Genomic DNA, 15938 nt, shown 5'->3' with positions numbered 1-15938 from the left:
GATTCCTTGCCTCCGGCTCCTAGTAAGCCAGACAGATATTACAGGGTTCCTGACTCCCACAAATTTCTATTCAAAACTCCTGCTGCTGATCCGGAGACTATTTCTCAGGGTCCCAAGAGTGTAAAGGCCTCTACAGCCAAAAATCCTACCCCCTCTGACAGAGATTCCAGGGCGCTGGATAGATGGGGGAAAGAAGGTTTATACGTCTGCAACGTTGGCAATCAGGGCCTTAAACTGCCAGTTTCATATGCTTAAATATCAACAGCATGTTATGGGCTTACTGAAACAGAAAATGATGTTGATTTCTGATTGTGTGGAAAATAGAGTTACAGGAATTATTGCATTCAGCAGAACAGGTTGGAAAGCACACTTTGCAATGTGGTTTTGATTCCTTGGAGGCCTCTTGTAGGGCCGCTGTTACTGGATCTGTGATTAGAAGTCATGCCTGGCTCAAGGAGCAAAATCTGCCTGATTATGTTAAAGCTAAATTGTTGGATGACCCTTTGCAGCATGATTCTCTATTTGGTAATAAGGCAGAAGAGGTTTTAAAGAAAATGAAAAACAAAGCTAAGTCTATGCAAACTGTAAAAGATTTCTTGCAAGTGCAGCCACCCACGTTCAGTAGACACTGGCCTACTAAAATTGGTCCTTTCCTGTGTCCAACAGAGCCACTCAAGGCAAATCCAGGTGCTCAAAAGGCTCCAGATACCAATCACAGGGTTCTTACAGGTCAAAGCAATGGGGTTGCCTCCACCTCCAAAACTGGAGGAAACAAAGCACAACCCTACAGTAAGCAGTCTCAATGACTTTTCTCTACCATCACCAAGCACTTACCTTTTGGCAGCCCCCTTGGGGGTGGGGGTGGAACTAGCACTTCATGCTCAAAATTGGCAGTTAATTACCAGGACAAGTGGGTATTAAAGATAGTATCCCAGGGGAACAGATTTCATTTCCATACTTTGCCAATTCCAAACGGATGGCCGGATCTGCCACAAAACCAGTGGGCAGAGGCCCAGAAACAAGTCATGTCCCTCATGGATATGGGGGCTATTCAACCGGTACCAGAAAAGGAAAAAGGACAAGGTTTTTATTCAAGACTTTTCCTGGTACCCAGAAAAGACAATTCATGGCGTCTAGTACTGGACTTATCGATTTTGAACACGTTCCCGGACATTCCAAAATTCAAAATGCTGACTTTACAACAGCTACTGCCTATGCTAGGCAGGAATGCTTGGTTAACAACTCTAGATTTAAAAGAGGCATACCTGCATATCCCAATAAGGGAATCATGCAGAAGATACCTCCGCTTCAAAGCAGGTTTTATGCATTACCAATTCTCTGCACTGCCCTTTGGCTTATCTACTGTGCCCAGGGTCTTTACAAAGTGCCTGGCACCAGTAATTGCATTCTGCAGACAAAGAAGCATTCAAATCTATCCTTATCTGGGCGACTGTCTCATTCAAGCAGAGGACAAGGACACTCTTCAACATCTGGCGTTTGTAAAAAGGCTTCTAGCATGCCGAGGGTACACCATAAACGAAAAGAAATCACAACTGGTACCCTCTCAAATAATTACATTCCTGGGTGCAAGCTTGAATACAACTGCCCAGATGGCTTACCTTACGCCAGACAAACAAAGGCAACTGACAACATACTTCAGACAAATGGCAACAAAAACCCAGTTATCTGCAAGACAAATTCTGCAGGCTTTGGGGTTCATGGCATCCTGCATTCTACTAATTTCATATGCGAGACTGCATATGAGGAAACTTCAATGGTACCTAAAAAGTTTATGGAGTCAACATTGTCACAGTCTGGAAACAATGATTCCTGTCATTCCCTGCCTACAACAGGAGTTTCTTTGCTGGGCAGAGACGTGTCACCAAAACAAGGGACTGTCATTCACTCTACCCCCTGCCACCCAAACTCTAACTACAGACGCATCAGACTATGCTTGAGGGGGCACACCTGGTGGGGAGATTCATTCAGGGCAAATGGAGCCCAAACCAAATGCATCTGCATATCAACCAGAAAGAGATGGTAGCTGTTCAGAATGCTCTGACACCCTTCAAGGACTTACTTCATCCAGGGCAACTACTGATAAAATGGACAACACCACAGTTATGTGGTACATAAACAAGCAGGGGGTACACATTCCTACCCCCTTTGCAGACTAGCCATGGCCTTGTGGAACACAGCCTTGACTTACCAAATACATCTTCAAGCTCAATTCCTGCCAGGAAAACAAAATACTGTGGCAAACGACTTGAACAGAAATCTTATGGACCCGCAAGAATGGAAACTGGATCCACAAATCTTCAGCATGTTAACACGGAAATGGGGGAGCCCAGACATAGATCTATTTGCCTCTCCCCAAAATTATCAGTTGGACAAATTCTGCACAAGAACTCATCACAAAAAAAGCATGGAAAGTGGATGCCGTATCCTTCAGCTGGAAAAACCTATCAGTGCCTTTCCCCCTCTGCTTCTACTCGCCAAGGTCTTACTAAAAGTCAGACAGGAAAAACCAAAAATGATCCTAGTGGCTCTGGACTGACCTTGCCAGCACTGGTACCCACTTCTAAGGAATATGTCTCAACTTCCTCCTTGGTACTGGTCTCAAATGCCTCATCTACTGTCTCAGCAGAACAATCAAATTCTGCACACTCAGCTCCAGACTCTGAATCTTGCAGCATGGCTGATCAGTTAATTATTCAAACAACAACTCTCAGTAAATCTGTGATGGATGTCATTTTGGAAGCCAGAAAGCCTAGTACTAGAAAATCTTATGCTGATAACTGGAAGAAATTCTGCGCTTGGAACCAAGCACAAGGAACAGACACAGCAAAGCCCAATATTCCTCAGATTTTACAATATTTGACTGAGATGCTCGACAAGGGCCTATCTTTTTCTTCAATAAAAATCCATGCATCTGCCATCTCTGCTCATTACAACACAGAGCCTCCCCTCTTTTCTCATCCTCTGCTTAAACAGTATCTTAGAGGGGCCAAAAATTTAAGGCCTCCCAGAAGTTCACCAACTCCTGCATGGGACCTCAATTTTGTACTGGAAAAACTCACCCTGCCTCCTTTTGAACCAGCAGCTACTGCAGATATAAAATTTCTATCTTGGAAAATAGCTTTTCTCTTGGCAGTCACTTCAAGAAGGGTTTCAGAACTACAGGCTCTCGTGGCAGTGGAGCCTTTTATTATATTTTACCTGGATAGGATGTCCCTCAGGACTAATCCTTCTTTTATGCCTAAGGTGGTATCCGGTGTGGCTCTTAACCAGACCATTCACCTGCCAACATTTTACCCAAATCCGCAGAACAAGGGGGAGCGGATTCTGCATTCATTGGATGTACACAGACAACTAAGATTCTACTTAAACAGGACCAAATCTCTAAGAAAGTCTGAGCAACTACTGGTAGCATTTGCTGCAGGGTCAGAGGGGAAGGCTATATCAAAGCAGACTATTTCTAAGTGGATAAGCTAATGCATTTGTTTCTGCTACTTGCACCATGGCAAACCTGTGCCCAAGGGGATCAGGTCACATTCCACCAGGGCTGCCTCTACTTCAGCAGCTTTTCTCAGAGGGGTTCCAACCAAAGACATTCTAGAAGCTGCTACTTGGAACTCTGTTCATACCTTCACAAAGCATTATCATTTGCCTCTCTTCTCCAAATCCAGGGCAGGCTTTGCCACTGCAGTCTTGCAGGGCCGTATAGCCGCTCCTAATGCTGTTTAGTTCCATCCTCCGATCCATAGCTTTGGGATTCTGCCCAAATGTAATGACTGCAACAGTGAAACATGAAGAACATAGTACAGTTGTGTACAGTTACCATAAATGTAGATGTTCGAGTGTATTCACTGTTGCAGTCCGGGTTACCTACCCGCCATCCCCCTTTCTATACCTTTTCTTTCCTTCACTATACACTAAAGCCTTTGTGGTGTATTTGCTTTTAGATGAAGGTAAAGTTTATGTTGCTAAAATTGCATTTATATATATTTCTGTTTATTTATATATATATATATATATATATATATATATATATATATATATATATATATATATATATAATTTGCTCCCCATTTGGGGGGCACCTGACATCTGGGGCAAGAAAAACTGAATAAAATGGCGTCAGCTGCATGTTTTATACCCCTGACGTCATGGAAGAGGAGACAGCAACCGACACAGGACCCAAGACGTTGTTATTCAGGCCGACTGAGGGCAACCTGCCAGCAGATTACCCAAATGTAATGACTGCAACAGTGAATACACTCTAACATCTACATTTATGGTAAGTGTACACAACTGTACTTTCCTCCCTAATCCAATTTAGGTGTAACTTGTTCATTTGGATAGGGAACAGAAAATTAAATCCCTGATGTGGCATGTATGTCTGTAATTCTCACAGGCAGTCTGTAAATGGTTCAGCTCCCAGGCCCCTGCTTGTAAATGTTTCATCTCACAGGCCTCTGCTTACTCTACCAAGGGAACCAGAACTTGTCAGAGATTTGGAATGTGTGGTTAGGCTTGAAAACGCCTTAGTGGTCATTAGCCTAGTATATACCTATGAAATTACAAGGTCTAAACCCAAGCATAACTGAAGTATTGAATATTGTGAAGTAGATACAAAGATTGGAGGTAGGATCTTTGGAAAAGAGAAGGAGCAAATCACATAGAAATAAATGGAATTTACGTGAACAATACATGCAGAATAATAACCAAGAGGAGTGCAGGTTAAGGGAAGACTGGGACAGAACAGTGGGTTGGCATTGTTGCCTCACAGCAAGAGGTTCTGCACTTCAATTTTCAGCCAGGGTGCCTTTTGTGCAGTGTCTGCATGTCCTCCCTGTATTCGTGTGGGTTTTTTCTGGGTGCTCTGGTTTCCTCCCACATTCCAAAGGCATACAGTAGATGGACTGGACATTGTAAATTGGCCCTAGGTGTGAATGTGTGGTACAAATGGATAAACTACTGCGGCTTGGCTAGCCACCCAGTGGTGTAAACCTTTGCTCTAGATTGTCACTGTTGGAGTGATACCCTGACCCATGTGCAAAAAATGGGAAAGGGGTTGAGAATGGATGGAGGACTTGAGCAATTTATGTAATATTGGAGTGAATGATAACTGTTAAAGAAAATGTATAATGCATGAAAATGACTATTTTAGTGTCTTTTCTTTTTTGTATGTGTACCACTGTCATGATGTTGAAAAATACTTCTGTCCATCTCTGATTCACCAAGCTCACAAGTTAGTGCCTGCAGCATTAATGTCCAACATATCTGGCAACACCAAAGTTCTTCCCCCGCTCACCAAAGAGTAGCAGAATTTCCCTAGTACACTAGTCATACTTTCTTTAGTCAGTATGAATTCCACCTCAGGCTTGTCTCGAAAAGGCAACCAGGACTGGCGGGACTGACTTGGTGAACAAAACCTAAAGTAAAACACAAGCGAAGTGAAAATAAATAAATAAAATTAGCTTATACTGGAGATGTAGAGGGATAGAGTCCAGACTGTTGCCCACGAGATTTGAGTTTGATAACTGCTCAGATCAGCACAGTAAGGGGGGATGGTTGTGTCCCTGTTGGGGGGGGGGGGTCCACGCTTAGAGGCAAATGCATACTGGTTGATTTCCTTGGTGGAGACTAGGGAGTAAACATGTGATCTCTCCTGTAGATGAGCAGGGTAGTCCTGCTGATTTCAACCCCTTGTGGAAGTGAGAAGTAGTGCAGATACCCATTGCATGTCCTCTCCATAGGTTACCATGTACAAGGGGTTAGGACAAAAATGGGAAAAAATTTCAAAACGTACCTGATTGCTGCCTACATGAGAGCCCCTCCTGTCCAACCCTAACCCTCGGTGATAGGGGGTAAAAGTTCCATTTGGCTGAGAGAGGGATGATCATTAGGCAGGTAGCAAAGAGCTAAAAAATACAATTATTAAAACAAAGTTTTTGAATAAAGAGTCAGGAAGTCAACAGGTGTTCTGGATGGGTGTATCTAGTAAATGGCAATTTGTCTTGTACTTTTTCTGGGAGGACCCTCTGGTCAAATAGTTGTCATTGTTTGTATCATAACTTGCATTCCAATAATATTTTATATCCACAGGTTAACTACTAGCACATTTTAAAGTCACATATAGTAAGGTTGTTTGGGCATTCTAATTGAAATTTGTTCTCATTTAATATTTATTTCTTAAAATTCAGAAACCTTTGCCACATTTTGAAACAGACTGTAAGCTATATACGTGATCAGTACATTTTTCTGCTGAGCTCCTCTTACAAGCATTTGCTTTTGATTTTGTAAGAAGTGGAATAAATGTCTATATTTTTTAATTACCTGTACTGGTCAGATGCCAAATATCTGCATTTCTCCTTTGTGCCAAATCTTGTACCATTCAAAAGAAAAGTCTTTACTCACCGAGTTTGATAAATGTAATTTTATTGTATGGTAGCAGCATACAGTGGAAGTAGATATAACAAGTCTTATACTGATACTGTCTGAAATAATTGCCAATAAACTGAACCAGACTGAATATTTAGACTTCTGTAGCTGTGAAGAATAAGTTATACTGTCCATTATAACTCTGAATTGTTCTGTTTCTCTGTAATGGCAGTGTTAAGTTAAACTGTACTGTTTTCTGTTTTTGGTCTTTTACTGACCTCTGAATATCTGAATCATGGACATCAGACCGACCTGACTTGTGTACTCAATTTCCTAAGTATCTAAACTGAACTTCTGTGTAGAAAAGTATTTCTGATATTAAAACCCTGTAAATCTCCTACACATTCTTCATGCCTCTTTGCTTCCCAAGCCTTGTACCATCTAAACAAGATCCGTTTGTGTACCAAATGTTCCACACGCACACTTGGCACATTTCATCCTTATCAGTGCTTTGGTGTGAAGGTTATTTCACCGAGCTCATTTGTATCCTTCATTGAAACATTCCATCTGATAGTTAATCCTCGTTCATTCCTTACACGTGGGTATCGGTTCCGAGCTCAGAACCGAGCCGACCATTTTCCAAGCTCGCGTCAGCATCAAACTCTCGAGCTAAACTCTTACCCACAATCCCCCTCTCCCTGTTACCTCAGATTTGGTTTGCCGCATTGCCATTCGGTCGTGTCAAGCTACTTCTCTTGAGCTAAGTATGGTCAATTGTTGTTTAATAGCGTTACAGATTACTTTTCTGTCAGAAAAGTTCATATTTTATTGTCTCTCACCCTATCGCATCTAGCATTCATAATTTCTTCAGGTTTTTCTGCTTTTTCTTTACCGCGAGGTATTCTCTCTTTACCATCGTTGGTAATCCTTTCACCCTTTTCTCTCATACCTTCGGATACTCTCTTGTACCATTGTTGGTACCTTTTCTATTAATTAATTTGCTGTCATGGCAGATAAGAAAGGTAGTCCGGGGTTTTAAACGGTGTTCTGATTGTGGACACACTGTTGATCCACCCTGTACTATTTGTGAGAACTTTTCTAATAGGACCTTGTTGGAAAGGAAAATCAAGCTGGTACTGAAGGGGACTTCTAAAATCTCCCTTTTCAGAGGCTATTTCTGGGTCGGAGGCCTCAACCCCTCCTTGAACCCATAAGAAAATCTTGGATGTTCCTATTAAGGTTAAATCTTTGTCTTCGTCCCCGGCTGGGGACTCCCTCCAACAAAATCTTAAAAAGGCTAAAGTTTTGGCTCCGGTGCTCTCTCAGTCGGCCCCAGTGCTTTCGGTGCCTAGACCTTTGGCTCCATTAGTGATTTTAGCTCCGTCTTCTCCTGCAGCCTACTATATATCGGCTACTCGGTTCTGACCATTACTACTGTATCTGCACCGACCGTTCAGTCAGCGCAGACCTTGACCGCGTCGGCTCAGAGATCTTCCTCGGAACCGACGCCTTTATTATTGAGTCCAGTTTTGTCGGTTCCAGCATCGGCACTGAAAACCACTTTGGCACCGATCCCTGTGTCGGTGCAGACAATGACCTCGGCACCGATGACTTCTTCAGTGCAGACAACCAGTAGTTTAGTCTCTTCCGGCACCATTGTCCTCGGTGCGGTCAAATGAAATGGGCACCGAGCCTGCCTCTTCTGTGGACAGGCCTGTTTCTCCCTCAGTCTCCGTGAAGTCCACTAGAAGCCTTTCCGAACATGTGTTGTGTCTTGTGAACCCAGCTACTCTTGTCCAGAGGTATCCCACCCCTCAGGAACTATCCTTCCTTGGGAGGTGATCACCCATCTCCAAAGACCCCTTCTTATTCTCCTCCTTCATTGCCTTTGAAGTCCATGGATATAGCATAGTCTTCCCCTTCTGCAGTTCCCTTTATGGATCACACTAAGGAACCACAGTTGCATTTGTGGCAGGAAAGTTTTGCTACGACCCAGGATGTCAGCTGTGACACACATAGCTTGCTGCTCCACAGCCATCCAGGGACTCCGGGTCGGCAGGCAGAGCCATTTAGGGGAGGGGTGACCCCTGTCCTAGACAAACACTCCTCTTCGGGTGGACCAGCCTTCCAACTGATGGAGAAGGCTTTCGCTGCTGCTGGCGATAACGGACTGTATACCTCCGCCCTCTTCTGGTACACTGGTTTCACAAGTCGCATCTAGCAGACACCGGGTGCAAGGGCTGCAGGACATATTCCCTCAGGAATCCCCTTTTCCGCTGTCTTCTCCAGCCTCTCCCGCTGAGGAGGTCCACCAGAAAAGTTCTTGTAAGAGAAAGCACATGGATTCCACAGAGGAGTCCCTCATTGAAGACACAGATTTCGATGAGGGGGAAGGATCCCCTCGGTCACCCTCTGAGGTATCCTTTGGTGATATCCTCGGAATCCTGAAACAGAGAGTTGACTGGCAGTCTTCTAATCCGACCTCTGAGGAATCTGTGTTCCTGCAGGCTTTTCGCGCCTGGCCCCCCTACCTCCTGGGTTACTCCACCTGCCGATGAGCTTGTCCAGTTCATCGTGCAGCGTGCTTGGAAGGCTCCTGATACTGTCGAAGCTATTCCCTGGAGGCCAGATAAGATCTTGTCCCCTCCTGCTTCGGATCCTCATTGGTCCAAAGGTCTTCCTGTGGATTCTTTGGTGGTGGCAGCTGCAACAAAAAAGGATATGGCAGAAGAAGAAAGCCAGACTGCCTATCCGCCTAACAGAGAGTCCCGGGCCCTGGACAGGATAGGGTAGCGCACCTTTGCTAACAGGTCCCTGAATTATATGGCACATTTTACCAGGCTTCAAAGGGATCTGGTTTCTGAGCTCTCTGAAACCTTGGCTGGTGCCGTGTCTAATGAGGTCCGTGACAAAGTGACCTCTCAGCTGGCCACCATTGAATCTATATCTAACTCCTCTATGCAACTGATATTTCATGCATCAGAAGGAGCAGCTAGAGCAGCGGGTTCAGCTGCAGTCTTGAGACGACACGCCTGGATGCGCCTGTGCAACTTCGCAGAACCCTTTAAGTCTTCCTTTATTAATGCCCCCATTGAGGCCTCCTCGTTGTTTGGGCCCAAAGTTAAAAGCACACTGGCCAGATGTGAACAGGACGGTAAGACCCTTTCTGCCGTAGGTGTCTCTTATTCTCCCCCTCAACATGCTTTCTCCCGAAACTAAAAGAGTGGAAGATATGGTTCAAGAAATCTCAGGGTCCTTTCCGTGACACACAGGCCAAGTTCTCCCCCAGAGGCAGAGCGGGAAACTCTCAGGGAAGACTCTCCTTTTGGGGCAGAGGGGGTCTGCGTAAACAGGGTTCCAGAGATTCTTTCCTTGGTCAATCCTACCAGCGCTCCTGAAGAGCGGCCCAACTCCTTTCCTCTGGAGGTGGTTGGGGGACGTTTCTCCTTGTACCCTTCTGCCTGGCTAATCATCACCACCGATTTGTGGGTACAAAGGATTATAACCAGAGGTTATCATATCCCCTTCAATCTTTGACCTTCAAAAAATCTTCCCGACATTCCATCCAGTCAAAGGGAAGAAGCAGCACTAGAGATAGAAAAGCTGCGAAGATAGAGAGTCATCCAAATAGTCCCTCCAGACCAGATAGGATCTGGATTCTACTCAAGACTATTTTTGGTGCCAAAGAAAACCGGGGACTGGAGACCAATTTTGGATCTCAGTGTATTGAACAAGTTTGTGAGAGTACAAAAATTCCAGATGGTCACAATACAGTCTATCCTCCTGCTTTTGGAAAAAGATAATTGGATGTGCTCTATAGATCTTCAAGATGTGTACTACCACATAAAGGTGGACAGGCCATCAAGAAGATTTCTGAGCTTCCATGCGAGAGCCAGTCACTACCAGTTCAGAGTTCTGCCCTTCGGACTCTACAGCCCCCAGAGTGTTCACAAAGTGCATGGCAGTTGTCACAGCTCACTTGTGACTTAAAGAATTCCAGGTGTTTCCATACCTAGACGACTGGCTCATTTCCGCCCCCACCAGACATCTACTGGAAAAAGCCCTGGCATACTCTCTCCTCGCTGCTCAAAGGCTAGGCATAACCATAAACTGGCAGAAATCCAATCTCACCCCATCTCAGTCGAGAGAATTCATAGGGGTTATCTTGGACACAAAAAACTGCAGAGCTGCTATTCCAGAGCACAGAATTCTAAGGATGAAGCAACAACTAATTCCAATCCTTTCAAAGGAAAAATCCACGGCTCACTCAGTTCTACAGCTGTTGGGTTCTATGGCAGCATCCATCACCATTGTTCCCCTGGCCAGGTTTAACATGAGGCTTCTACAATGGCTACTGCTCACCCAGTGGTATCATTTTCAGCATCCTCGTTCAGCCATTATTCGAGTAACCCACAGGTGCAAACAGGATTTAAATTGGTGGATGACACACAATCTCTCACAATGGTCTCGCCCCTTCTCCCCCCAGCAACCCAAGGCCACAGTGACCACGGACGCCTCCCTGATGGGGTGGGGGGGGCTATGTCAGGGACAGACAGTCCAAGGCACTTGGTCTGAACTGGAGGCCTATCTGCATATAAATGTTCTAGAGCTGAGGGCGGTGCTTCTGGCGTTGCAAGCATTCCATCCCCTGCTGCCGTCTGGGACAATTGCGATTCAGTCAGACAACATGGCGGTGGTATGGTACATCAACAAGCAAAGTGGAACCAAATCTTACCCCCTTTGTCGAGAGGCCATGAGGATATGGCAATGGGCGATGGCTACCAACCGTTTTCCTCTAGCAACGCACATTCCCGGGAGTTCCAACATGATAACAGACTCAGCAAGTGCATTCTTCAACCTCACGAGTGGTCTCTGAATCCCTTGATAGCGGCGGAGATCTTCCACCGCTGGGGCCGTCCTTGCTGCGACCTCTTTGCATCCCCGACCAACTACAACTGCAGCAACTACTTCGCCCTTATTCCTCCTCCGAGGCAGTCACTCAGGGACTCTCTAGTCCACGATTGGCCCTCGGGTCTTCTTTATGCATTTCCACCCTTTCCCCTCATTCCCCACTTTCTGAAGAAAGCTAGTTGGTTGAAGAGCAAGGTGATCCTCATAGCACCATATTGGTCTCAACAGATTTGGTTCCCCTTCCTTTGGCCTCACCTACTAGATCGACCATGGATTCTCCATCCAACCCCAGAGTTGATCTCACACCCACAGAATCTGATTCATCCCAGCTTGAACAGCCTGAAGCTCACTGCTTGGCTACTCCAATTCCCTTAATTGCCAGGCAGAATGATCTTTCTTTACCAGTATGTGATATTCTCATTGCTTCTCATAAGTCTTCCACTAGAATTACTTATCTGAGCAAGTGGAAAAGATTTACCTGTTGGCTGAAAGATAAACAAGTAGACCCCTTTTCAGCACCAGTGTCGATAATACTAGACTATCTGGCCGACCTGTTTCATTCGGGTCTGTCGGCCTCTACCATTAGAGCTCATTTGACTGCAATTTCTAATTTTCATGAGGGTGTCAAAAATTCCTCTCTTATATCTCATAAATTGTGCAAGACCTTCATAAAAGGTATGAATCATCTGAAGCCACCTTTTAGAGAACCTATTCAACCATGGGATTTATCATTAGTTCTGCAAGCTCTGACAATGTCACCTTTCGAACCAGCCTCTTCTTGCGACCTCAAGTATTTGTCATGGAAAACCTTGTTTTTTGGTCGCTATTACATCTGCCAGACGTATTTCTGAACTTCAAGCCTTATGTATCAAGAGTCCATACTTGATTTTTCATAGAGATAGAGTGTCTCTGAGAACTAATCCATCATTTCTGCCTAAAGTGATTTCTGAAATGTCCATTAATCAAGTCATTGAATTGCCAGTTTTCTTTCCCAATCATTCAAACAGAGGAGAGTATTGCCTACATACAGGCAAATCCATTTTTACTTAAACAGGACTAAACCCTTTCATAAATCTGGCCAGTTATTTTTGGCCTTTTCTGGACCTAGATTAGGATCTGCTGTTGCTAAGGTCACATTAGCTAGATGGTTGAAGGACTGTGACACCTTTATTTATACACAACGTAATATCTCGTTGCCTACTACCATGAAAGCTCATTCAACAAGGTCAGTGGCAACTTCTGCTGCCTTCCATGCCAGAGCTTCTTTACATGACATCTGTGCAGCTGCAACTTGGGCTACGCCTCATACCTTCATCAATCATTACAAATTGGATTTTGCCTCCAGGGGAAGAGCATCTTTCGGTTCTATGGTGCTCAGGAATGTCCTTCCATGAGAGCCTCCCAGGAATAGAGGTAGCTGGGGACTTTGTCCCATGCGTAAGGAATGAACGAGGATTAACTATATCAGATAAACAAGTTATGTCTTACCATAACGTTCCATCTGTATTGTTGATCCTCGTTCAGTCATTACGACCCTCCCTCTTTTCCCCTCCTGTGGTTTCTAGTGGATCTCACCATCTGGTTCTCTTATGTTATTTGACCAGAGGTAGCCTCTACCTTCTTTGACTTGCAAACTCAATCCGAGTTAACAGGGAGAGGGGGATTGTGGGTAAGAGTTTAGCTCGAGAGTTTGAAGCTGACGCGAGCTTGGAAAATGGCTGGCTCGGGTTCCGAGCTCGGAACCGATACCCATGTGTAATGACTGAACGAGGATCAACAATACAGATGGAACGTTATAGTAAGACATAATTTCTTTTTTCTATTGAAACTGCACTTAATAAAACCATATGTAAAATGTGATATATATAATGAAGATATAGGCCCACTTTACAATGGCTGCATTTCTAGATCTATGCAAAGAGAATACTGTATTTATGTAGGATTTATTCTGGCAAAACTATGTTTATGTCAAGCTTGTTCTTACAGATATTCTGTTTTTTCCTGTTTTAATAATATGTGTTCTTCGTAAAACATGATAAATATGTCTATCTTTCAACTAAGTGATTAAGCTGATGTACTGTGTACATTAACTTGCCTGTTGTAAAAAATTACTGTAGCTGAGCTTACCAGATTTTGTGCTTTTTTGCAAAACTGGTTTGTAAACTACTCTTTCTTTCCTTGTTCCATCAAAAGACGTTCTGTTCTTGAAACTGCAGCTGGTCAGCAAGGAACCAGACTACCCTGTCTTGAAGACTTCAGATGGAGAGTGGACGTTGCTGTTTCTACAAGGTATGATAGTTGCATCTGCTGACTACCATGTTTTTTCTACATTTATAGTTCTGGTGGACAAGTAACCCCCTAATATTCTGATTTCTGATGTTAATATACTGTTGTGTCAATCTGCTTCTTGATTTTTCATGTCTGGCATTGGTTGTTTGGTGCTTAGACATTAAAATCATTTAATATTTTGGAAATGCTGCCTTGGTAATGCTGTAATTATATGCTGAAATATCCATAGAATTTAGTTTTGTATTTCTCTTTCTGTCCATTCATGTTTGTGTTCATGTGAAGCACAGCTGCCAGCCAAGTCCAGGTTGTTCACTTCACACTGAAGCATAGATGCCACGAATAGTCACTCGAAGAACATTTCAAGGAAACACATATGTTTTTGAAACCGGGACGCTTATCTAGAAAACAGTTTATCAATTCTTTTCTGTATCCTGTACCCACTTTCTTATTCAGGGTTGTGGGAGAGCTGCACCCTATCCCGACAGACAGCCGGCCTACACCACTAAAAACTAATCTCACTGGAGGCCATCTAACAATTAGTCCACTCTGCATTTATTTCATCAGAGTTAAGGATGGCTTTGTCTCTTTTCTTGCTACCTCTTTTAATACAAGCACCAAAAAGAATTAAAGTTGGTAAAAGGTTAGATGTTATCAGGCTACAACTCATTCTACACCTTTCGGCCCCAGAACTTGGACCGAAGCTCCAAAGGTGGTGGTGTTTTCCATATTCATAAAGGATGCGCACACCTCCAGACTGGTAGTCCAACATAATGCATCTGATATACTTCAGGTGCAGCTAACATTGGGTAAGACAGCAATTCAGGTCGTAGCTTGCTATAGGTCCCCAACCATGCCCCAAGATTCACACTCCACATTCCTAAGCACCCTGGAGAAAATTTGGGGTCCAACCTAACACTCTTATACTGGGCGACTTCAGCTACCCCTCCATTAACTGGGAAAACTACTCATGTACCAGTACACTTGCCCAACGCTTTTTGGAATTCATTAATTCCAGTGCCCTGGACCAGCTCTTTCTTACCCCCAGTAAAGGTAGCAACATCCTTTTCCTGGTCATTACTAACATGGGCGACCGTTGCTCTACACCATTAGTCAAGTCCTCCCTGGTTAGATCCGATCACAAGCTAATAACCTTGGAAATCCACATCCCTCCCACCCCCCAACAAAGGTAACCGCCATGAAAAACTTCTCCAAAGCTAACTTTGGGCTCCTAAAAACAGAGGTGGTTAACTTCACAGCACCCATGCAAATGGAGAATAGTTGCATGACCGCCAAATCATACAGCAATGCACTGTACGAACACGTACAAAAATGCATGGATCTCGCCATACCTAATAGAACGAAGATGCTCTCCTCAAAAAAAAAAAAAAAAAAAAACAAGGAAGCCAATCTGGTGGTCCCCTGCCATAAGCAAACTCTACAACAGAAGGAGGAAACTGATGTGGAATAAGGTGAAGTCCCAACACTAGAAAAACTCCCTTATCAGCCTCAACAAAAGGTTGAGATCCGTCATCAGATCCTCTAAAGCTAGCTATGAAAACAGAATTGCAGCAGACAGTAAAGGCAACCACAAGGCCTTCTATAGTTATGTAAAGAATCTCCATGGCAATACCCAGATTTGCTCTGAGCTACTGCACAATGGTACCTCCTATACCAAGCCAATTGATATTGCAAAAATACTGGCAGACAGATTCAGTGCTAACTGTACCCCTCTCCCCCCTCCCCCCAAAGGACCAATCACAATACCAGTAGATTGCCAGGCACCCAGTATTACTGCTGCACAGGTTAAAACAGTACTGTCCAAGGCCAAGAATACAGCTTCTATTGGACCTGACAGTATCCCTGGCTGTGTTCCACATTAACTACAGAGTGAACTGGCACCTCACTTGTGTGTCCTGTTCAGTCATAGTCTCACCTCAGGCTTTGTCCCTACCGAATGGCGCACTGCTGCAGTCATCCCTCTCCGCAAAGGAGGCGCGACTACAGACCCCGGGAACTATCGCCCCATTAGCCTGACGAGTCTGATATGCAAAGCTATGGAACGCATCATCATGAACCTAATAAACAAGGATATAGGGAATCTCCAAACTCTCTGGATCCTACACAGTTGGTTTTGTGAAGGGTAGATCATGACTGCTCAACTTGGTCAACTTCTTTGAGTCAGTCACCAGAGCTATGGATGAAGGTAAGGTGGTTCATATAGCCTACCTTGATCTGGTCAAGGCCTTTGATACCATTCCCCACTCAAGAATCATAGAAAAACTTAGTAAGCTAGGCATCAACCCCCATATCACTAGGTGGGCTTGAAACCTGGCTCACAGAACCCACAGTGT

General features: G+C 44.3%; 1 protein-coding gene across 2 annotated transcripts in view; it reads left to right on the top strand.

Annotated features, from left to right (window-relative positions):
* Positions 1–15938, top strand: part of COMMD5 (COMM domain containing 5) — a 503146-nt gene that overhangs the window by 264700 nt on the left and 222508 nt on the right. For both annotated transcript variants that reach the window (XM_044057574.1, XM_044057573.1), the window contains one exon: positions 13492–13587. In XM_044057574.1, the coding sequence (XP_043913509.1) occupies positions 13492–13587 (96 nt within the window). The remainder of the gene's footprint in view (positions 1–13491; positions 13588–15938) is intronic.

This window comes from Protopterus annectens, chromosome 15.part0 (assembly GCF_019279795.1).
Source record: "Protopterus annectens isolate FY-2018-M chromosome 15.part0, PAN1.0, whole genome shotgun sequence".
NCBI lineage: Eukaryota > Metazoa > Chordata > Ceratodontiformes > Protopteridae > Protopterus > Protopterus annectens.
This window is presented reverse-complemented; position numbering and strand designations above follow the sequence as displayed.